At 42.0% G+C, this 23611-nt stretch overlaps 1 protein-coding gene across 5 annotated transcripts in view; it reads left to right on the top strand.

Annotated features, from left to right (window-relative positions):
- mvb12ba (multivesicular body subunit 12Ba) overlaps positions 1 to 23611 on the top strand; it is a 362744-nt gene that overhangs the window by 260824 nt on the left and 78309 nt on the right. For all 5 annotated transcript variants that reach the window (XM_060913298.1, XM_060913299.1, XM_060913297.1 and 2 more), the window contains exons 7-8: positions 16376 to 16467; positions 16745 to 16800. In XM_060913298.1, coding sequence (XP_060769281.1) covers positions 16376 to 16467; positions 16745 to 16800 — 148 coding nt within the window. The remainder of the gene's footprint in view (positions 1 to 16375; positions 16468 to 16744; positions 16801 to 23611) is intronic.

Genomic DNA, 23611 nt, shown 5'->3' on the forward strand with positions numbered 1-23611 from the left:
TTCCCCTGGTTCAGCTATAATCAGCTAATTAACTAATTATACAACAGTTCAGTAATATACAGACTCACTAAATTGATTGGCTGAGCAGCATTCCATTAGTGCCTGTGTTTAGTATAACCGAACTGGGACGTTATCCCTTTTTGACCCACAGAGAACGGATTCTGTTCTTGTTCAAAGAATCCTGAATGGAATTGGTTCAAGAACCTGTTCCCTGTTGGTCGAAAAGGCATACTCATTTGTAAGGGTTTTTTTTTTTTTTTTTGGTAGGCTGTAGCCACGATGTCATCATGTTGTCAGAATCAGTGTAACGCATCTCTCATAACCCATAACAGTACCGTCGTGTGTGTGTGTATTATTTACTAACTGGGGGGGTCCGTATCGTGAAATACCGTGACCGAGGCCTCTGGGCCGAGGTCATGGTATTTCACAATACGGACTGACCTTAAGCTGGGAAATAATATATTTATGTTTTAATCTCATCTCATTATCTCTAGCTGCTTTATCCTGTTCTACAGGGTCGCAGGCAAGCTGGAGCCTATCCCAGCTGACTACGAAGTTCGAAAATGTAAATTTAACAGCTTCATGAAAGTGCGCTGATGGTTACCATGGAAACCCCATGTCTCCTGCACTGCGTTCCTCCCCTGAGTCGCGCGTGCGCTCGTTCGCTTTTGTGTTCTTGGTCTCAGAGCCACACGCACCAAACAGAGACAGAATCAACATTTAACATCATTAACAATGCACTTTTTACGGAGACGTTTTAATGTTATTCTTTATTTTTTATCCAGTTGAATATTTAGCGTACAAATGTATTTTCAGCTCTTAAAAATGACCGAGGTCCAGACCGCGGGGGCCTCAGAGCTGGCTGCGGCCATGGAGATGAACAAGACGCGAATAGGAAGATAAGACAGTTCAATGACAAATGGAAGTTCTGGTGAGATTGGCTAGTTCATAGCAAAATCGAAAATACCATGTACTGCGAAGACTAGAAAGTCTGGCAAAGACAGGCACCAGTAATTTTAAACTCGAAATTATAAAGGACCATGAAAAGTCAAATGCACACATCAGTACTAGAACATCAAAACAGGCGAAGACAGCTGGTCACTACAGGACAGCATTGCTTTCAGTCCCTGGCTGTCATGAAGTCGGCTGAGCTGGAGAGGATGGAGCTGCTGTTTAGAAACGTTCACGCAATTGGAAAGAAGTTGATCCCGCCCCAGCTATCAACTTATGGCCTGCTGGAAGCCTCAGGTCACGAAGACCATTTTTCATGGGCCATTCAGACTCATCTGATGATGAATGTAATGAAGACATTTAATGACATTTAATCTCTACACATGTTCACACACACACACAATTAATAGATAATACATAATATGCATAATAATACTTGATAATACACATAATACTTGCATATCAAAACATCAAATGTTTTTCAGTGATAAATGTTTTGAATTGGACTTTTAATATTAGAATCAGTTCAGTTGTATTGAATATTATTTTTTATATATGATATTTCATATTGTAAGGGGCTTGAATTTGAGTTCAATAAACAGAATACTCTGTTTATATTTTTGTCTGAATTGGTTGCATGTTTTCATAGAGGGAGCTACCTTAACAATAACAGCACTGAATACTTGAGTGCTACTGTAGAGATACATTATACGCTGCCATTCATAATTAAATCTAGATCTTCCGAACTTTAATGTATTATAGTGAAGAAAAAAACTTCGATTTCCTGGCAACAAAATTGTGGCTAGTGAAAAGGCTGAATGGCTAGTGACTTGGGAAAACCACTAGCCACAGTGGCCGGTGAGCAAAAATGTTAATGTAAAGCCCTGCTTCAAACGTCCATACAATGTCAGTGGGCTGTTCTTTGAGGCAGGACTTTCTCAGGATCTTGTCATGAGAACAATCTGGAATGTACTGACAATAGTTAATGAGCCCAAGAAAAGACAACATGGCAGTCTTATTTGAGGGAGGAACTGCCTTGAGTATCACAGAGAGTCAGATGAGAGACAACGCTTGCCTTGAGAGATGTCAAAGCCAAGGTATTACACCGAAGGCTGACAAAACTGCAGCTTGGACCATGAGGATTGAAATCCACACCTAGCCAGGTGTACAAGAATAGCCAGAGAGCCTTGTCCACATTTGGACTCCTCCTAAGCTGATAGCAGAATGTTGTCTGCATATTGGAGCAGTGTGCAGCCGTCAGAGAGTTCAGGGAGTCACAAACAACAGAGAAGACCGCAGTGGAGTCAATGAACCCTTGAGATAGGTGGGTCCATGTGTATTGTTGCTGCTTAAAAGTTAAGGCAAATATGGGTTGGGTCTCAATACTCTTGGGGACACTGAAAATGCACTCCAAAGATCAACAACAGTGAAGTGGGTATGTTGACTAGGAATAGATAATAAAATGGAAGCTACATCTAATATAGGAGGGCTGACAGGAATAGCCAATTGATTAATGCATCTCATGTCCTGAGTGCATCTCAAGGCCCCATTTGATTTCTTTACAGGGTTAACTGGAGTATTTTATGGAGAACAACAATGGATCAAAACACCTTGTTATAATAGTAGCGAACTCACAGGGGCAATGCCCTTCTCCTTTTCAGGGAACAGTGGATATTGTTTATAGTACACAGGGACAGATATTTTCAAACTGACAGTGTATGGGGGTACATGTACAACCTCACTGGAGTCTGACCCCCAGAAAGTTTGAGGCACCTCATTCAAAATCTGAGGAGCAAAGACTTCAGTGCCTGCTTCTTCCCCAAGGTCATACTCTGAGAAAACAGCAGAATCAAGACAGGTTATCTGGTATGCACAGAACAGTACAGATTTGTTTGAAAGAAATAGAACAATTGAGTCTTAGTCAAAATATCATGGCCTAATAGATTCAAAGGGGAACTAGGAATGACAAAGCAATGCATGAAACTCAATTTAGGATTATCTGGTGTGGCCACAAGTTGGGGAAAAGTCTTAGGGCATCTAACAGGAACCCCATTTTTTTCCACAGAGTTACTAGTGGCCCCTGATACTGGCCCGTTGTAAGATTTCCCACTAAAAGATAATCTTCTGGCACCCTTCTCCACCATCAAGGGATAAGTGTTGCCATCTACAGAAAGATCAATTATCTGCAATGTGCTGGAATCAGTAGCAAGAATCAGGGTCAACATACTGGGGTTAGTCTCACCCTGCAAGCAGCCCCATTGCTGTGTAAACTCACAAGCAGTGGGATACTGGGGCGGGCACCTGTGTGTCTGAGTTTGGTGTCTGTGGAGTGAGATCAGGCAGACTACGATGTTCAAAGCGTGTGTTACCTTTTCTCATGTCAATTTCGGAAAATGTCACCCAATTTTCCCTACCTTGGAAGTCACCTCTCCGCAACTGCAGATGTCGATGCGGAAGTACAACATCAGCAAAGCTGTGCCTGCGCACGCGCGCGCGCACACGTATACATACACAGACGTGCAAAATAATAGCAGTGTGTTTAAAACAACTGAGAAAAAGCTCAATCCTCATAATGGCATTTATTTCCATATACACAAAGGCACTGGGAGCACTGCACATTCAATTCCAAATGAAAACATGAATAAAATATCAATTTTAAACTGAAAATGAAGAAAAAAAATAGGCTGTTCAACAAAAATAGCAGTGTCTGCATTTTCATTTACAAACTCAAATATTTACAATATAAACTGAAATTTGTTTACAGATTCAGCTTTTCTGTTAAGCACTGAACTAATATTTAGTTGTATAACCTTTATTTCTGACAGCTGCTTTACATCTGTGTGGCATGGAGTCAACTAACATCTGACACCTGCGAAGAGATATTCCAGCCCAAGCTGACTGGACTACATTCCACAGTTCTTCTGCATTCTTGGGTTTTGCATCAAAAACAGCATTTTTGATGTCACTCCACAAATTCTCAATCGGCTTGTGATCTGGAAATTGGGCTGGTCACTTCATAACATCAATCTTGTTGGTCTTGAACCAGGATGTTGCCCGCTTGCTGGTGTGTTTGGGGTCGTTGTCCTGCTGAAACACCCATTCCAAGGCCATTATGCTTGCACCTCCATGTTTTACAGTCTTCACAGTGTACTGTGGCTTGAATTCAGTGTGTATGGGTCGTCTCATAAACTGTCTGTGGCCTTTCGACCCAATAAGAACAAGCTTGCTCTCATCTGTCCATAGAATGTTGCACCACTTCTCTTTAGGCCAGTCACTGTGTTCTTTGGCAAACTGTAACCTTTTCAACACGTCTTTTTTCAGCAATGGTACTTTTACGAGGGTTTCTTGCAAATAGTTTGGCTTCACATAGGCGTCTTCTGATTGTTGCAGTACTTACAGGTAACTGAAGATCATCTTTGATTTCCCTGGAGCTGATCATTGGATGCTTCTTTGCCATTCTTGTTATTCTATGATCTACGCAGATGGTAGTATTTCTTTTGCTACCATGTGTTTCGGGTTTTGTTTGACATTTTAAAGCATTTGAGATAATTTTAGCTGAGCAGCCAATTATTTTCTGCACTTCTTTATATGTTTTTCCCCTCTCCAATCAACTTCTTGATCAAAGTTCTTTCTCCTTCGGTACAATGTCTGGAATGACCCATTTTACTCACTGAGCAAGGGCTAAAACCAGCAGGTACAACATTCGCTGCCTTCCTTCTTTAAATAAGGGCCATAATTGACACCTGTTTCTTCACAGAATGAATGACCTCACTAATTGAAATCCACACTGCTATTAATTTGAACACGCTGCAATTAATTTGAACACACCCTTTTCATTAAATGAGTCAATTACACCCAATTAGCAGAGTGCATGTCATGACTGTTGATTCTGTTGGTTGCCCATTACTCAGCTACACCTATTTTTTCCCATGTTGTATTATCTTTTCTGCCAAAATCAGTAATTCAGTAATTAAACACATTAGTGATGTTAGACTGCTATTATTTTGCACATATATATATATATATATATATATATATATATATATATATATATATATGTGTGTGTGTGTGTATACTAGTGCATCTCAAAAAATTTGAATATTGTGAAAAAGTTCAATATTTTCCATCAGTTATTTAAGAAAGTGAAAATGTTATATATTATAGACTCATAACACATAAACTAAAATGTTTCAAGCATTTTTCTATTTTAATTTTAATCAGTATGGCATACAGTACAAAAACAAAAAAAAAACCATCTCAAAATATTAGAATATTTTATTTCGAGTTTGAGTAAAACAGTATGAACACAGTGGTCTAGTTCGGTCTAGTTCAGTACACACAAGCACAATCATGGGGAAGACTGCTGACTTGACTGTTGTCCAGAAGATGATCACTGATGCCCTCCACAAGGAGGGTAAGCCACAAAAGGTCATTGCTGAAAAGGGTGGCTGGAAAAGGTGTACAAGCAACAGGGATGGCCGCAGTCTTTAGAGGATTGTCAAGAAAAGTTGATTCAAGAACTTGGGAGAGCTTCACAAGGAGTGCACTGAGGCTGGTGTTAGTGTATCAAGACCCATCATGAACAGACATCTTCAAGAAAGGGGATACAACTTTCGCATTCCTAATATCAAGCTGCTCCTGAGCCAGAGACAATGTCAGAAGGGTCTTATCTGGGCTAAGGAGAGAAAGAAATGGACTGTTGCTCAGTGGTCCAAAGTCCTCTTTTGAAAGTACACTTTGCATTTAATTTGGAAATCACGGTTCTAGAGTCTGGAGGAAGAGTGGAGAGGCACAGAATCCAAGGTGTTTGAAGCCCAGTGTGAAGTTTCCACAGTCTGTGATGATTTGGGGTGCCATGTCATCTGCTGGTGTTGGTCCACTGTATTTTATCAAGTCCAAAGTCAACACAGCCATCTACCAGGAAATTTTAGAGCACTTCATGCTTCCATCTGCTGACGAGCTTTTTGGAGATGCTGTTTTCCTTTTCCAGCAGGACTTAGCACCTACCCACAGTGCCAAAACTACTACCAAATGGTTTGCTGACCATGATATTACTGTGTTTGATTGGCCAGCCAACTTGCCTGACCTGAACCCCATAGAGAATCTATGGGGTATTGTCAAGAGGAAGATGAGAAACACCTGACCCAAAAATACAGATACGCTGAAGGCCACTATCAAAGCAACCTGGGCTTCAATAACACCTCAGCAGTGCCACAGACTGATCACCTCCATGCCACACCGCATTGATACAGTAATTCATGGTAAAGGAGCCCCAACCAAGTATTGAGTGTATAAATGAATATACTTTTCAGAAGTTGGACATTTCTGTATTGTAAATCCTTTTTTTGATTGATCTTAGGGAATATTCTAATAATTTGAGATACTGGATTTCTGATTTTCATGAGCTATAAGCCATAATCATCAAAATTAAAACAAAAAAGGCTTTAAATATTTCACTTTACATGTAATGAATATAGAATATATTAAAGTTTACCTTTTTGAATTAAATTATGAAAAAAAGGAACTTTTTCATGGTATTCTAATTTTTTGAGATGCACTAGTACATATGTATACATGTAAATATGTACAGTGCTGCTTGAAAGTTTGTGAACCCTTTAGAATTTTCTATATTTCTGCATAAATATGACCTAAAACATCATCAGATTTTCACACAAGTCCTAAAAGTAGATAAAGACAACCCAGTTAAACAAATGAGACAAAAAATATTATACTTGGTCATTTATTTATTGAGGAAAATAATCCAGTATTACATATCTATGAGTGGCAAAAGTATGTGAACCTCTAGGATTAGCAGTTAATTTGATGGTGAAATTAGAGTCATGTGTTTTCAATCAATGGCATGACAATCAGGTGTGAGTGGGCACCCTGTTTTATTTAAAGAACAGGGATCTATCAAAGTCTGATCTTCATAACACTTGTTTTTGGAAGTGTATCATGGCACGAACAAAGGAGCTTTCTGAGGACCTCAGAAAAAGTGTTGGTGATGCTCATCAGGCTGGAAAAGGTTACAAAACCATCTCTAAAGAGTTTGTACTCCACCAATCCACAATCAGACAGACTGTGTACAAATGGAGGAACTTCAAGACCATTGTTACCCTCCCCAGGAGTGGTCGACCAACAAAGATTGACCAACAAGAGCAAGGCGTGTAATAGTCAGCGAGGTCACAAAGGACCCTGGGGCAATTTCTAAGCAACTGAAGGCCTCTCTCACATTGGCTAATGTTAATGTTCATGAGTCCACTATCAGGAGAACACTGAACAACAATGGTGTGCATGGCAGGGTTGCAAGGAGAAAGCCACTGCTCTCCAAAAAGAATATTGCTGCTCGTCTGCAGTTTGCTAAAGATCACGTGGACAAGCCAGAAGGCTTTTGGAAAAATGTTTTGTGGCCAGTTGAGACCAAAATAGAACTTTTTGGTTTAAATGAGAAGCGTTATGTTTGGAGAAAAGAAAACACTGCATTCCATCATAAGAACCTTATCCCATCTGTGAAACATGGTGGTGGTAGTATCATAGTTTGGTCCTGTTTTGCTGCATCTGGGCTTGCCATCATAGATGGAGCAATGAATTCTGAATTATACCAATGAATTCTAAAGGAAAATATCAGTACATCTATCCATGAACTGAATCTCAAGAGAAGTTGGGTCATGCAGCAAGACAACGACCCTAAGCACACAAGTCATTCTACCAAAGAATGGTTAAAGAAGAATAAAGTTATTGTTTTGGAATGTCTTAGTCAAAGTCCTGACTTTAATCCAATTGAAATATTGTGGAAGGACCTGAAGTTAGCAGTTCATGTGAAGAAACCCATCAATATCACAGAGTTGAAGCTATTCTGTATGGAAGAATGGGCTAAAATTCCTCCAAGCCGGTATGCAGGACTGACCAACAGTTACTGGAAACGTTTAGTTGCAGTTATTGCTGCACAAGGGAGTCACACCAGATACTGAAAGCAAAGTTTCACATCCTTTTGCCACTCACAGATATGTAATATTGGATCATTTTCCTCAATAAATAAATGACCAAGAATAATATTTTTGTCTCATTTGTTTAAGGGTTCACAGACTTTCAAGCATTCAAGCACCACTGTATGTGTGTGTGTGTGTGTATATATATATATATATATATATATATATATATATATATATATATATAAATAAAACGTGTGTGTGTGTGGAGGCTTAACAAAGAATTGTTTGCATGCAAAAAAGGTGGGGGAGGGGCCATAGGCACTCTGTGTGACTGCTTAGACAAATGGTCCTAACAAAGGTGCATAAAAAAAAATCTTTGGCCCATGCAGGGCTCAAAACCGCAATCTCAGCATTATAAACACCCCACTCTAACCAACATAGTTAACCAGCACTTAGTTTATTGAAGTTTGAATGTTTAGATGTGTGTAAGGGAGTGTTAGAGGGTGAAAGAAAGATAAAAGAGATAAAGCATGCAAAATCTATGTACCAGAGTAAAACTGAGAAATACAATAACATGAAACAACCTTAGGTTTAAGTAATACCTTTCACCTAAACTAATTAAGCTATGACTAATGTTGCCCAAAATGCCAGCTTTACTTGGGACCACTCTCATGTGGCAGCACTGAAGGAGTCTGTCGGTGATTCTCCGTTCAGTGTGCTCTGCTAGAAGAGTAGAGCCATTTCAGTGTAGTTTAAATCAGCTTTGCTGTGTTGCAAAAGTCCTTCCCAGGCAGGATCTCATGATCCAGAAGGTCCCTGGTCGGAAGTTTGTTGGCTGAAGATGTGGAGGGAGCTTTTAAACAGTGGCCAGTGGCTCATACAACCACGCGTTTGTCCCTTTGTTCTTCTCTTCCGTTTTGCAGGCCATAAATGTCTCTTTTTCAAAACTGACGGCGCGAGGTCATAGATCGCAAGGCCAGAGATTGTGAGGCACATTTGCAGCCATGAGAGGCAGAGAGAATAGCAAGTCACGTCCAAACATGCTGGTCTGAAAAGCCAGAGAGCGCAAGGCGCATCTATGTGCACCGGTCCAAGAGGAGAAGCCGGAGGCAGAGAGAACAAGGCCAGAGGGCACGAGGAAAAGAGAATGAAACTCACTAACTCCCCCATTTTATGGGGGAGCTTGCGTCACGTTCTACGTGGCGTAATGAAAGATGAGATGAAGCAGATATCGTCCGGGGCAGGAACTGAGAGGATTATGGGAAATGTAGTTGCAGAGATTGTGTTGTACCTACAAACGAGTGCTTGATGATAATGTGAGGCCATGTGTTCAAAAGTTGAAGTTGAAACAGAGGTGGACCTTTCACAAGATGATGATCCTCAGCACACTAGCAACTCCACCAAGGAATGGCTCAAAAAGAAGAAATGGAAGGTTATGGAATGGCCTCGTCAAAGCCCGGATTTGAACCCCATTAAAATGTTGTGGGGAGATTTGAAAAGGGCATTACATGCAAGAACACCCTCAAACATTTTGCAACTGAAAGAAGCTGACGTCAAAGACTGGTAGACAATTATGCAAAATGCCAACATGTTTTTTTTCTGTTAAAGGACACAATACTAGCTTTGAAGCCAAGGGTGTACTTACTTTTTCCACAGAAGAATATTACGTCTATTGATATTTTTGTTGAATAAATAATTGAAAGAGCTAATTTTCCTTGTTGTTTTGTTCATCACCTTTATCTGTAGGCACTGTACCAAAAGAGTGAAAAGTTTGCTTTTTTGAATATGTTAAGAATAGTCTGCAGTTTCCATGGGATGTACTTATTTTTTCACATGATTGTACTTTTGCAAAATCAATACCATATTGGGCATTAGGGGTGTAACGATACACAAAAATCACAGTCCGGTATGTACCTCGGTTTGGAAGTCACGGTTCAGTTCTTTTTCGGTACAGTAAGAGTAAAAATTCACAACAGAAAATTGCAGGTTGTTTTTTATGAACAACCTACACCAACAATTTATAATTTTTTAATATAATTTTAAATGAAACATTCTAAAAATAATATATAAAAATAGAATACTGACGGGGTGGCATGGTGGTGTAGTGGTTAGCACTATTGCCTCACAACAAGAAGGTCTTGGGTTCGAGCCCAGCGACTGATGAGGGCCTTTCTGTGTGGAGTTTGCATGTTCTCCCCGTGTCTGTGTAGGTTTCCTCTGGGTGCTCTGGTTTCAACAGTCCAAAGGCATGCAGGTTAGGTTAATTGGTGGCTCTAAATTGACCATAGGTGTGAATGGTTGGTTGTCTCTCTGTATCAGCCCTGTGATGACCTGGTGACTTGTCCATGGTGTACCCTGCCTCTTGCCCATAGGCAGCTGGCATAGGCTCCAGCTTGCCTGTGACCCTACACAGGATAAGTGGCTACAGAGGATGGATGGATGGAGAATACTGATGCAATACAAGGTTTTTTCCTTGTGTCATCTGAGGGAGTTTTTCCTTGCCATGTTGCCACTTGCTCAGTGGGGATAAATTAGGGATAATATTAATTCATGTTTAAAGTCTTTAATTAATTTTAATTTTCTGTAAAGCTGCTTTGCAACAATGTCTGTTATTAAAAGTGCTATACAAATAAACTTGATGCAAACCACTGATAACTTCTCCAATAAATAAAAGATTCTCCAATAAATTAAAATTAAATTAACTTTTCCATATTGACTGAAGTGCAGCATCAGCAGTTCCAGCTTGTAGGCCTGCTCAGCTTCATTCAACTTTCATGTTTTTTTTTTCTTTCAGAAAAATTAACTTGTCCATTTTGTCCTCTGAAGGGACAGATCTGCTGGCAATTGCAATCTCTCCAGCTGTAGAAAATACCCTCTTGCTTGGGACAGATGTTATATTCACATTTGCGTGGTGCCATTTCAAATCAAGTTTGACATTTTTCCAGAAGCATACCCAATTACTACCGAACAATGTCGGCACACTGCTTTTGTCTTATCCACTTGTCAAGTCAAGTTTATTTGTATAGCGCTTTTAACAGTAAACATTGTCGCAAAGCAGCTTTACAGAATTTGAACGACTTAAAACATGAGCTAATTTTGTCCCTAATCTATCCCCAATGAGCAAGCCTGTGGCGACGGTGGCAAGGAAAAACTCCCTCAGACGACATGAGTAAGAAACCTTGAGAGGAACCAGACTCAAAAGGGAACCCATCCTCATTTGGGCAACAACAGACAGCATGACTATAACATTAACAGTTTTAACATGAAGACAGTTTCGTTGATGTTGTAACTCTTCATTGATGGAAACTTGAGTGCAAAACTGTTCATGACAACTGCAGTCCTAAAGTTAGCAAGTCAACTGTAGTCCTCAGCCATAAAAGCATTACTGTAAGAGTCCAGAGCATCCTCCAGGTGTAACTTTCAACTGTCCTCATGGGGCCGTCCTCCACAGGAGCGATGCGATAAAACTCCAACCAGACACAGGGCACCAGGATGGATCAAGCAGGTCCGAGGGGCAGAAGAGGCCAGCATCTCAATCCCAGGACCAACATGTAACTCAGAGGGACAGATTGGGGAGGGGGAGAGAAAACACAGGTTGTTAGGTATGCCCTAAAAATGACACAAGTATTAAATCTGTGTGGTCGGCTCACAGAGACGAGAGTCTTGACATCAGGCATAATACACAACAATGGCATGTTAATATGGTTAAAAAATATCATGACCTGCTCTGGCTGGATGCTTGATTGGGTGATGGGAGCACACTCCTCAGCAATGATGGGATGCAGATGGGACCCTTAGGGCTGGCCAAGACAATTCAGTTACATTTCACCGGGTCTGGGACATGCGACAGAATGTCTGACGGCCGATTCCCTGCAGGCTACGATAACCAGTCGAGGTCTCCACCCTCTCCACCAAAAGATTTCCACTTGTCTTTGTCCATCATTGTAGTTTACTAGGAAACCGAAGTGCTCCCAAACAGGAGCTCTTGATGATAAGGGTGGGTCTTCAAGTTCTGACTTCTCATTCACATTACCCATGATGATTGCTAGCTTGGCTGTGCGCGTAGTGTGTTGAAAGTGCGAGGCGGAGACTTGACAAATGAACGGTCCACCGCTTAATATGTTTGTGTGGGAACTTGGATATGAAGTATGTTCCGCATACAAAAAAGCCTACTGTTGATTACTGATAAAGATTGCATTCGGTACACATCTGTGCTGTACCGACAGTCCTGCACCGAAATGGTCCGATACAAATACGTGTACCATTACATCCCTGTTGGGCATCCATGTAGGGAAAAACTTCTAGTTCAAACTACAGTGCACCTTTTTTACTATTGGGGCCACTAAAAATATTTTTCATGAAACCCAAAACTTCCTGGTTGGCATGTCCAAATAATTTGCCATGACAACTCTATATAACACACAAACTGACCCATAGACTTAATTGTCTATCTTAACTTGTATGCTTTGTTGACCATAGGGTTTCTAGGACCATATGTTTCTATGGTGTCCCAGATGGTTGTTAGGGTTTTGCAAAGTGGGTGTGAAGTTGTTCCAGGTGGTTGGTAGGCTACTGATAGGGTGTCCCTGCTGGTTACTTACGTGTCATTAGGTTGTTGCTATGTTAGACTCAGATAGTTGCTTGTGTTTTACTCAAGAAAAGAGAAATAAATAACTGTAACAGAGTAAAAGAAATAAAGTAAATAAAAGCAATAAATAAATAAACAAGAAGGAAGTAAAGTACAAATAAAAATGATAGAATACAAAGAGAGTAAAAGAATGAAAGAAAAGTGAAAGAAAGAAAGAAAGAAAGAAAGAAAGAAAGAAAGAAAGAAAGAAAGAAAGAAAGAAAGAAAGATGCAGTGAATAAAGAGGTTTTGGGAGAAGTGAGAGGCTTATTAAATGTTTTTTTTTCCAAGTGTTGTTAATTTTTAGAAGGAATAATAACACTGAAAGCACTGTAATAATCATAAGTAGTAGTATAATGGAATAATAATAATATATAATACAACCCCAATTCGGGCGGCATGGTGGTGTAATGGTTAGCGCTGTCGCCTCACAGCAAGAAGGTCCGAGTTCGAGCCCCGTGCCCGGCAAGGGCCTTTCTGTGCGGAGTTTGTATGTTCTCCCCGTGTCCGCGTGGGTTTCGTCTGGGTGCTCCGGTTTCCCCCACAGTCCAAAGACATGCAGGTTAGGTTAACTGGTGACTCTAAATTGACCGTAGGTGTGAATGTGAGTGTGAATGGTTGTCTGTGTCTATGTGTCAGCCCTGTGATGACCTGGCGACTTGTCCAGGGTGTACCCTGCCTTTCGCCCGTAGTCAGCTGGGATAGGCTCCAGCTTGCCTGCGACCCTGTAGAACAGGATAAAGTGGCTAGAGATGATGAGATGACATGAGACAACCCCAATTCCAAAAAAGTTGGGACACTGTGTAAACTGTAAATAAAAACAGAATGTGCCAATTTGCAAATAATGGAAATCATTGAAAATAGTACAAAGACAACATATGAAATGTTGAAGCTGAGAAATTGTATTGTTTTTTGAAAAATATATGCTCATTTTGAATTTGATGTCAGCAACACATTTCAAAAGAGTTGTGACGAGGACACTGTGTTGCATCACCTCTACTTTTAACAACACTCTGTAAACATTTGGGAACTGAGGGCACCAATTGCTATAGTTTCAAAAGAGAAATATTGTCCCATTCTTGACTGATATACAATTTCAATTGCTCAACAGTTCAGGGTCTCCTTTGTTATATTTTGCGCTTCACAATGCGCCAAATGTTTTAAATGAGAGACAGGTCTGGACTGCAGGCAGGCCAGTTTAGCACCCAGACTCACTCACTATGGAGCTGTGCAGTTTTAATATGTGCAGAAAGTGGTTTCATTGTCTTGCTGAAAGAAGGAAGGCCTCTTGAAAAAGATTTTGTCTGGATGGCAGCATATTGCTCAGACCTCAGGACAATTTTCCACTTTGCATCAGTCCATTCTAAAAGAATTCAGGCCCAGAGAAGGTGGTGGTATTTCTGGATACTGTTTTAACTTGCATTTGTGGATGCAGTAATGAACTGTTTTCACAGACGATGGGTTTCTGAAGAGTTCCTGAGCCCATACAGTGAGTTCCACAACAGGCACATGTCTGCTTTTAATGTAGTGTCCCAACATTTTTGGAATTGTGATTGTAGAATATAATAGAATTACAGAAATGCTTTATGAGCACTGTAATAGGGAGTAGTAGCAATGTGAGGAATAACAATGCAAGCACTGTGATATAAATAAGTTGTCAGTAAGGGGTTCAGCCCAGCTAAAACTACACCCAATTCGTTGAGTCCTGTAAGAAAATTCAACTCAGTCTTTTAAAGTACCTGTATTGCTGAAACTGGCATCTTCAACACATGTGCTGTCTGCCTTTGTTGACTCTGGGGTGGAGGGGAATTTCATCAACTGTTTGGTCGTCCAGAAGTTTGATCTGCTCACAACCCCTCTGCAGAGTCCACTCAGCATCAGGGCCATCGATGGAGGATCAATAGGGGATGGTCCCGTTACTACTCGCACTGCTCCCGTTCGTATTCAGGTGGGAGCACTTAATTCTGAATTAATTTCTCTCTATGTGACCACCGCCGTTAACCACGATATCATCCTGGGATATCCTTGGCTGCAGCTTCATGACCCACTAATCTCATGGCAGAATAAGGATTCTTCTTACTGGATGACCTCCAGTGGTCATCCACGTGTTTTCAGAACTGTCTCCTACGGCCTCAACTCTGTCTCTCCTCTACTTCGGTAGAGAGTCCACAGCCTGATTCTATGGAGAACGTTCCCGATTGTTATTCTGACTTGAAGGAAGTCTTTAGCAGGGGTAATGCTTGTGGCCTACCACCACATCGTTCATACGACTGTGCCATCGATCTTCTGCCAGGTACGTCACCTCCATGCAGTTGTATTTACCCCCTTTCTCAGAAGGAACAGACTCCCATGGAGGAATACATCCAAGAGGTCCTCAAGCAGGGGTACATACGTCCGTCAAAGTCACCAGCATCAGCGGGATTCTTCTTTGTGGAGAAAAAAGGTGGAGGCCTCCAACTTTAGAGGACTAAATCAGATCTCTGTCAAATACCCCTATCCTCTTCCACTGGTTTCTTCAGCTTTAGAACAACTTTGTACTGCCAAGATCTTCTCCAAACTTGACCTGTGCAGTGCCTATAACCTGGTCAGAATCAAGGAGGGCGACGAAAGAAAGACTGCCTTCAGCACTACCGCAGGCCATTTTTGCCTTATGGCCGTTCTTCAGCACCAAGCATATTTCAGTGTTTCATCAATGACATGCTATGGGACATGTTGGGCAAGTTTGTGATAGCATATATTGATGATATCTTGATCTACTCTCCCGATGAGAAGAGCCACCTGGAACATTTCAGATCAGTTCTCCAGCGCTTGTTAGCAAATCACCTCTACTTGAAAGCCGAGAAATGCGAGTTCCACTTGCGTCAGATCTCCTTTTTGGGGTACATAATTTGTGAAGGAGTCAGTATGGATTCCTCCAAGGTATCTGCAGTCACATCCTGGCCAGTACCCACATCTGTGAAGGAGCTCCAACGTTTCCTAGGTTTTGCCAACTTCTATCATTGCTTTATTAGAGGTTTCAGTACCATTGCTTTTCCCCTAATGGCATTGCTCAAGAAGAGACCCAAATGCCTCCACTGGAACCCCTCAGCAGAGGAAGCCTTCAATCGACTCAAGAATGCCATCACTTCAGCCCCAATCCTGCAACACCCTGACCCAACCAAGCCATTCACGGTCGAGGTAGATGCCTCCCACAATGACGCAGGAGGGATCTTGTCTCAGCATTTCGTCGAGAGACCCAAACTCCACCCAGTGGCAGTTTTCTCAAAGAAACACATGTCTTCAGAGAGAAACTATGATGTCAGGAATAGAGAATTACTAGTCATCAAGCTCGCCCTTGAGGAGTGGAGACATTGGCTGATTAAGCCTCTCTCACACTTATTGTCATTGCGAAGTATCGTTCTGAGTTTACCCAGTCATACCAAGCCTTTTATCTTTGCCTGCCTTTAGTTTTCCTGACGCTCACTATCACTTTGATTCTATGCTTCGTCTTCTCTTTATTGCCCTGTTTGCCAATCAACCAACTCTTGCATGCTTTGTGACTACGATTCTAGTTTTGTGATTTGGCTACGTTTCTTGTTTGCTACCCCACTCTCCCCTGCACATACATCCATAAGTGCTTGCAACCTGACATATATTGTTATTTCTCACAATACTTATCACTTTGCAAACAGTGTAATAATAGAGCAATTATTCTCAGGTTAATGGTGCAGTGAGGTATAATTAGTTAATTTAAAATTGATTCAAGAAGGGGACTTGGTCTTCGACATGTATTAAGAAAATTAATTTGTTAAATTTTACAGGCTGATAAATTTTTGTCCAATTAGGTTGTGTGTAATTATAAGGAAATGTATGTGTTTTTCCACAGACACGTGTCTATGACCCTACCTGCCAGTTTTAAGAGGAGTACCACTCGACCTGACTACGAACACCAGAGCTCCAACCTATATGCCATCTCAGGTGAAAACTTTATCTCAGGTTTGGTCTGTGCTGCTGGGTTTTGGTTTTTTTTGGACAATGTATGAGATAGATAGTGAAACAATTTGTTTCATATAACACTACTTAATGATATAACAATAATATGCCAGTCTACCATGTCAGTCCTTCTCTTTTCCCCCTTAGGTTCCACTGGAAGATTCTTATTAAAGATCTTTTACCTCTTTCTGGCTAGCATTTACTTCAATAATATGTTTGGTCATTTTAAGGGTTTGTTTGTGTTCACTGTTTTGAATTTTAGCTATGGATGGAGTGCCCTTTGTGATATCTGAGAAGTTTGCCTGTACTTCCAGTGATGTAAGTCTGCCTTTGTCATTTTGAATTTTGTCATCTTGAAGTAATGTGTAAGTCAATCTAATTTACAGTTTTATGTATAATAATGATTATAGCTATTATATAGTTATGAAGTTATTATGAAAACTTATACAGTTTTCAGATACGTACACTTCAAAATATAGTGTTCCCAGGCCCCTTAGATGAAATGGCTCTAAATATATGTGTAAAATGCAGCAGCAGAGTTGGACAGTCAAACCAAGATATAGATATTTCTGTATAAACCCTAGACTTCTTGAACAAAGCGATAAGAGATGAGATAAAACTTTATTGATCCCTTTGGGAGGGTTCCCTCAGGGAAATTAAGATTCCAGCAGCATCATTACAGATAAACCGAGAAAAGAAATAGAGAAAACTTCTAGATAAATTAAAATAAATTAAGTATTTACATATACAAATATAAAATAATAAGATATGGGGGGAGGGGGGAGAAGTGGGGTTAGGGGTAAGTGTGTGTGGGGGGAGGGAAGCAGGAAAGATATTGCACTTTATATTGCACATTATATTGCACATTGTCTGGTATTGCTTATTGTTAGGCTAGGCTACTGCTCCTTCCCGTCCTCTGTCCTCCTGTTACCCCTCCTCCCCCCCAGAGTTGTACAGTCTGATGGCGTGAGGGACAAAGGAGTTTTTGAGTCTGTTCATCCTGCACTTGGGAAGGAGCATTCTGTCACTGAACAGGCTCCTCTGGTTGCTGATGACGGTGTGCAGAGGGTGACTGGCATCGTCCATGATGTTCAATAGTTTGTCCATAGACCTCTTCTCTGCCACAGTCACCAGAGTCTCCAGCTTCATGCCGACCACAGAGCCAGCCCGCCTGATCAGTTTGTCCAGCCTGGATGTGTCCTTCTTGGATGTGCTGCCCCCCCCCAGCACACTACATTGTAAAACAGGACACTGGCGACCACAGACTGATAGAACATCCACAGGAGTTTCCTGCAGATGTTAAAGGACCGCAGCCTCCTAAGGAAGTATAGCCTACTCTGTCCCTTCCTGTATAAGTGATTGGTGTTGCAAGTCCAGTCCAGCTTGCTGTCCAGCCACAGCCCGAGGTACTTGTAGGAATCCACAGCCTCCACCTCATCTCCCTCGATCAGAACTGGTTGTGACCTTGGTCTGGACCTCCCAAAGTCAATGACCAGCTCCTTGGTCTTCAAGGTGTTGAGCTGCAGATGGTTCCTGTTGCACCACACAGCAAAGTTCCTCACCAGGCTCCTATACTCCTCCTCTCTGTCGTCACTGATACACCCAACGATGGCTGTGTCATCGGCAAACTTCTGAATGAGACACAGCTCCGAGTTGTAGCAGAAGTCCGCGGTGTACAGGGTGAAGAGAAGAGGGGCCAGCACCGTGCCCTGGGGTGCTCCAGTGCTGCTAATTACAGTGTCAGACATGATGTCCTTCAGCCTGACGTACTGCGGCCTGTCAGTGAGGTAGCTGGAGATCCAGGTGACCAGGCAGGGGTCCACTTGCATCCTGTTCAGTTTGTCCTGAAGCAGTAGGGGCTGGATGGTATTGAAGGCACTCGAGAAGTCCAAGAAGAGGATCCTCACTGTGCCATTTCCCTTATCCAGATGCGAGTGGGCTCGGTGTAGCAGGTAGAGGATGGCGTCTTCCACACCAACACCTGCCCGGCATGCAAACTGCAGACAGTCCTGGGCATGTTGTACCTGGGGTCTGAGGAGGCTGAGGAAGAGCTGCTCCAATGTCTTCATCAGATGTGAAGTGAGTGCCACCGGTCGGAAGTCGTTCAGCTTGCTGGGCCGATTATTTTGGGAACTGGAACGATACATGATGTCTTCCAGAGGGTTGGCACTCTCCCCAGCTGCAGGCTGAGGTTGAAGATGCATTGGAGTGGGTCACCCAGTTCAGCAGTGCAGGTCTTCAGTAGTCGTGGACACACCTTGTCCGGGCCTGCTGCTTTCCTGGGGTGAAGCTTCCTCCTTTGACCTCTGACCTGGTCTACAGTAATCCATAGAGGAGTCTGTGTTGAGGTGGGGGGGAGGTGTGTTGAAGGAAGAAGGAGAGGTGGCTGCAGTGAGGGAGAGGGTGGGGGGGATGTGGGCTGTTTGAACCGATTGCAGAAGTCATTCAACTCGTTTGCCCTCTCCACTGTCCCCTCAATGACTCTGGTCTTTGTATTGTGGCCTGTGATGGTTTTCACACCTTCCCAGACCACCCTCATGCTGTTCTCCTTCAGCTTCTGCTCCACCTTTCTCCTGTAGCTGTCCTTAGCTTCCCTCATGCAGCGTTTCACCTCCTGCTGTGCTGCTTTCATCGCTTCCCTATCCCTGCTCCTGAAGGCAGCCTTCTTCCTGTTGAGGACAGCTTTGACTTCCTGTGTTACCCATGGCTTGTTATTAGGGTAACACCGTACAGTCTTAGCGGGGGAGACCACGTCTGCACAGAAGTTGAGGTAATCTGTCAGGCAGTGTGTCAGCCCCTCTATTTCCTCACAGTGTGGGCTAAGCAGCACATCCCAGTCCATGATGTCATAGCAGTCTCTGAGGGCATCTTCCATTTCAGGGGACCACCTCCTAATGGAGCTAGTTGTTGCAGGCTGCCTTTGAACCAGGGGGGTGTACTTCAGCTGTAGAAGAACCAGGTTGTGGTCAGACTTCCCTAGTGGGGGGAGGGGTGTGACTCTGTATGCATCCCTCACATTAGCATACAGCAAGTCAATTGTGCTGTTGGTTCCTTGTTGGACAATCCACAGCCTGGTAAAAAGCAGCCAAAGTAGAGTCCAAAGTAGCATGATTAAAGTCCCCAGAAATTATTATAAATGCCTCAGGGTGCTGTGTCTGCAGCCTTGCTGTGACAGACTGAATCCTCTCACATGCAGCGGCTGCGTCTGCCCTTGGAGGGATGTAAACACAGATGGTGATCACGTGACTGAGCTTCCTCGGTAGATAATATGGCCGCAGGCTAACAGCTAGCAGCTCCAAGTCCGGGCAACATAAAACTGTCTTTATGGAGATATGTCCCGGGTTACACCAGCGGTTGTTAACATAATGATGAGTCCCCCACCTTTGCTTTTCTCGCATGTGTTAGTGTCTCTGTCGGCTCTCACAGCAGTGAATCCCCGCAGGTCCACGTTAGCATCCGGTACGAGGTGTGTTAGCCATGTCTCCGTAAAGATAAATAAGCTGCTCTCCCGGTAAATCCGCTGGTTGTTCAGAACGGAAAGCTCGTCGACTTTATTCGGCAGCGAGTTCACATTCCCCATGATAACGGAGGGAATGGATGGTTTGTAGTGCCGCCGGTTGTCCGCTAGCCTAGCCTTTAGCTTAGCTACAGCTTTGCAGCCCCTGGGTTTCCTCCTCAGCTCAGCCGGGATGGGGTGTCATATCCCGGCTCGTTCCATTGTTTTCAGGGCTAGCAGCTCCCCTCTCGAATAAGTGAGAAAACTGGCTCCTGGTTGCGTGTTAAAGTTAAATATATCCATGTTATATAGTTAAACACACTATGTCTTCGTAAGAAGAGCAAAAAAGTAAAAAAAGGTGGAAAAAAAGAGATTTAAAGAGCTAAAAACTACAGAGCTACTGGAGAGGCAGCCGTCTCACACAGCACCCAAACACTATAAAGTCTACTGCAAATATCTAAGTTTTGACTTAGGATTAGACTTGGATACACAAATTTTCCCTTGAAGTATCAACAAAGTCAGTCCATCCATTCATCCAGTTCAGTCAATCAATTAATTATTTATCCTGTGAACAACTGCAGTGTACTTCAGTAATAAGGTAGAAGTTGTAACAGTTCACCATAGTACACAAAGTTTCTAGAAAAACAGCTGTGATGTTAGATGTGCAGGCAGTTGATAGATATAAAATCTATCAATAGCTCAACAATAAAGCTCTTATGGCTGGGCAATGCATTATATCCAGTGGCGGGTCCTGAAAATTTTCTCAGGAGGGGCAAATTATCCAATAATGTCATAAGGTGACTCATTCAACAGGTACATTATAGGTAGCCAGGCATTATTGACTCTTTTTTGTTTTCTCTCTGCATATCACAGTTCCATGCCACTCCTGTCCACTAGATGGCAGCACATTACAGAAATCTTTTCCCTGTAGCTACCTCAGCTATAGGCTGTGGTGTAAAGTTGCAAACAACATTCACAATCAAAGAATAGTTTGGCTCCACAGTGACCAATTCCAATTACGCCCTATTCACTATTCACATTATTTCAGTATTGTAAAATGTGAATGATATATTTATAAAAGATATGTCCAACAACTAAATTAGAAAGGAAACTATATTTTAAAAAAAAATAATACATATTTATTTGCCAATCTTGAAAGTACTGTTCTACAGAATGTTCTGTAAATAGATTTTGTACTTCAAACTCCATGACCAGCAAGAATTTTACAGACTGTGCAACTTAAGGACAACAGGAAAGTGCACTTACTGTAGCAAAACATTGTAAATAGTTGGCTAACGTAACAATAGCAGTTGAATAAATAGACGAGTGGATCTTTAGATCTTGCAATTACTGGTATTTACCAAGGATATTACCAAAGTGCTAACTCTCAGAGCAAAGTGTGGCCAGGGGCGCAGATAGGATTTTTGAACTGGGGGGGACTGAGCTGTCAGCAAATGATTCCATTTTGTGTATGTATGTGTGCGCACGTGTGTGTGTGTGTGTGTGTGTATATATATATATATATATATATATATATATATATATATATATATATATATATATATATATACACTATCGTTCAAAAGTTTGGGGTCACTTTGAAATGTCCTTATTTTTGAAAGAAAAGCACTGTTCTTTTCAATGAAGATCACTTTAAACTAATCAGAAATACACTCTATACATTGCTAATGTGGTAAATGACTATTCTAGCTGCAAATGTCTGGGTTTTGGTGCAATATCTACATAGGCCCATTTCCAGCAACTATCACTCCAGTGTTCTAATGGTACAATGTGTTTGCTCATTGCCTCAGAAGGCTAATGGATGATTAGAAAACCCTTGTACAATCATGTTAGCACAGCTGAAAACAGTTTAGCTCTTCAGAGAAGCTATAAAACTGACCTTCCTTTGAGCAGATTGAGTTTCTGGAGCATCACATTTGTGGGGTCAATTAAATGCTCAAAATGGCCAGAAAAATGTCTTGACTATATTTTCTATTCATTTTACAACTTATGGTGGTAAATAAAAGTGTGACTTTTCATGGAAAACACAAAATTGTCTGGGTGACCCCAAACTTTTGAACGGTAGTGTGTATACATGTTATTTCACCTCCCTCACTGCCATCACCAGGAACTACCTGCAGGCCAGGACAATGATAACATTTTAACATAGCCTATGGAAATCCAAAGTTTACACATTATCATCACGCACAGAAATTGCAAAACTAGTTTTAAAACCACTAAGTTCCTACTGTTAAACATAGCGAGAGGCTGGGCTACGTGTGTGTGTAAAGTGTAAACCAGTGCATCCTGACTTTCTAACTATGCCTGTGTGTTGCGTGAGCGGCAGTCAGTCAACAACTCTTCGCAAACTTTCCTTATGAAACAATATGCTCGTTGAAATTATGGCAGAGAACGCCAGATTAAACATTAAAACTGCCTTCTGAGCACTGTATCTACAGGCTACCACCGAAAGAAGGAGGCTACCAGAAAGGCATCACTCCGTACGATTTTACTTTCACTACGACATTACTTTGAACAGACTATCAAAAAATTGCAAGGTGATATGATAAAGTAAGGCACAGTTTACTTAGTTGTTTTTTTGTTTGTTTGTTTTGAAAAAACGATGCAATCGTTTTCTGCCTTTTGGCACCCTTCATCATGCCGTGTTGGGGTCCTGAACTAGGAGGAGCTGTCCCCGATATGCCTGTCAAACTTGTTGTGGGTAACCATAGCAACCAAGCTCGAGCTCGCAACCTGTGCAGTCTGCGCAGTTGCAACTATGTATGTACTGCTGTGCACCTCAATAAACCGAATGGTAATTAGTCTTTTGATTTTTCCGTGAGGTTTGCCTTATGCAAAGAAAGACAGCATAGACGTTTTTTCCTCCCTATAAGTGGGGGGGACCGAACGAGGTGAAATCAAATCTGGGTGGGACGAATCCCCCCCGTCCCCCCCTCTATCTGCGCCCGTGAGTGTGGCAAATATAAAAATGCACATTGAAAACATCAAAAGTGAACTGATTCTGTGTTCTGTGACTGTGTGTGTGTGTGTGTGTGTGTGTGTGTGTGTGTGATAGAGAGTCACGAAGTCAACCAAACCCAGAAAAACACCACGGTGACTGGAGCCCTCAGTTTCGTCTTTGCCTCGTAGAGCTAACTCGAACACTCCACAAAATTTCACGCATTGGATGAGCCGGTTTAATATGTTAAATTAATTGAGTTTCTTGCTCACCTCATCGTTGTGGCGGCGAACTGCTAGCCTGTAGCCCTCATCCAGTTGTGTAGCGATGTTCACTCTCCCAAAAGCCGAAAATTTCAGGCAGCTACCCATGTGAATCTTTGATGACTCGTGTTTTTTTTATTTTCTCTGATGCATGTCTGAAACTCCAGTGACTGTCCAAGCAGTGTTGTCTGTGGAGCCACCTCCAGGGTGGGAAAGTAAGCAGGGGTAGCAGAAAACCGCTGAGGCGTCCTTGCAGCCAGCTCGCCAGGAGTTGTGCTGGGACCATGTTGAAGTAAAACCTCGAGTATATGATTTCCCCCCCCTTTGTCGAAATTTGTTTTATGTTTAGATTTGGTCGAGGGAGTCCAGCTTGTTTTGTTGCCAATTTAGCTCGATTTGATCGCTGACTAA

Source organism: Neoarius graeffei, chromosome 28 (genome assembly GCF_027579695.1).
Source record: "Neoarius graeffei isolate fNeoGra1 chromosome 28, fNeoGra1.pri, whole genome shotgun sequence".
In the NCBI taxonomy this organism is placed as follows: Eukaryota; Metazoa; Chordata; class Actinopteri; order Siluriformes; family Ariidae; genus Neoarius; species Neoarius graeffei.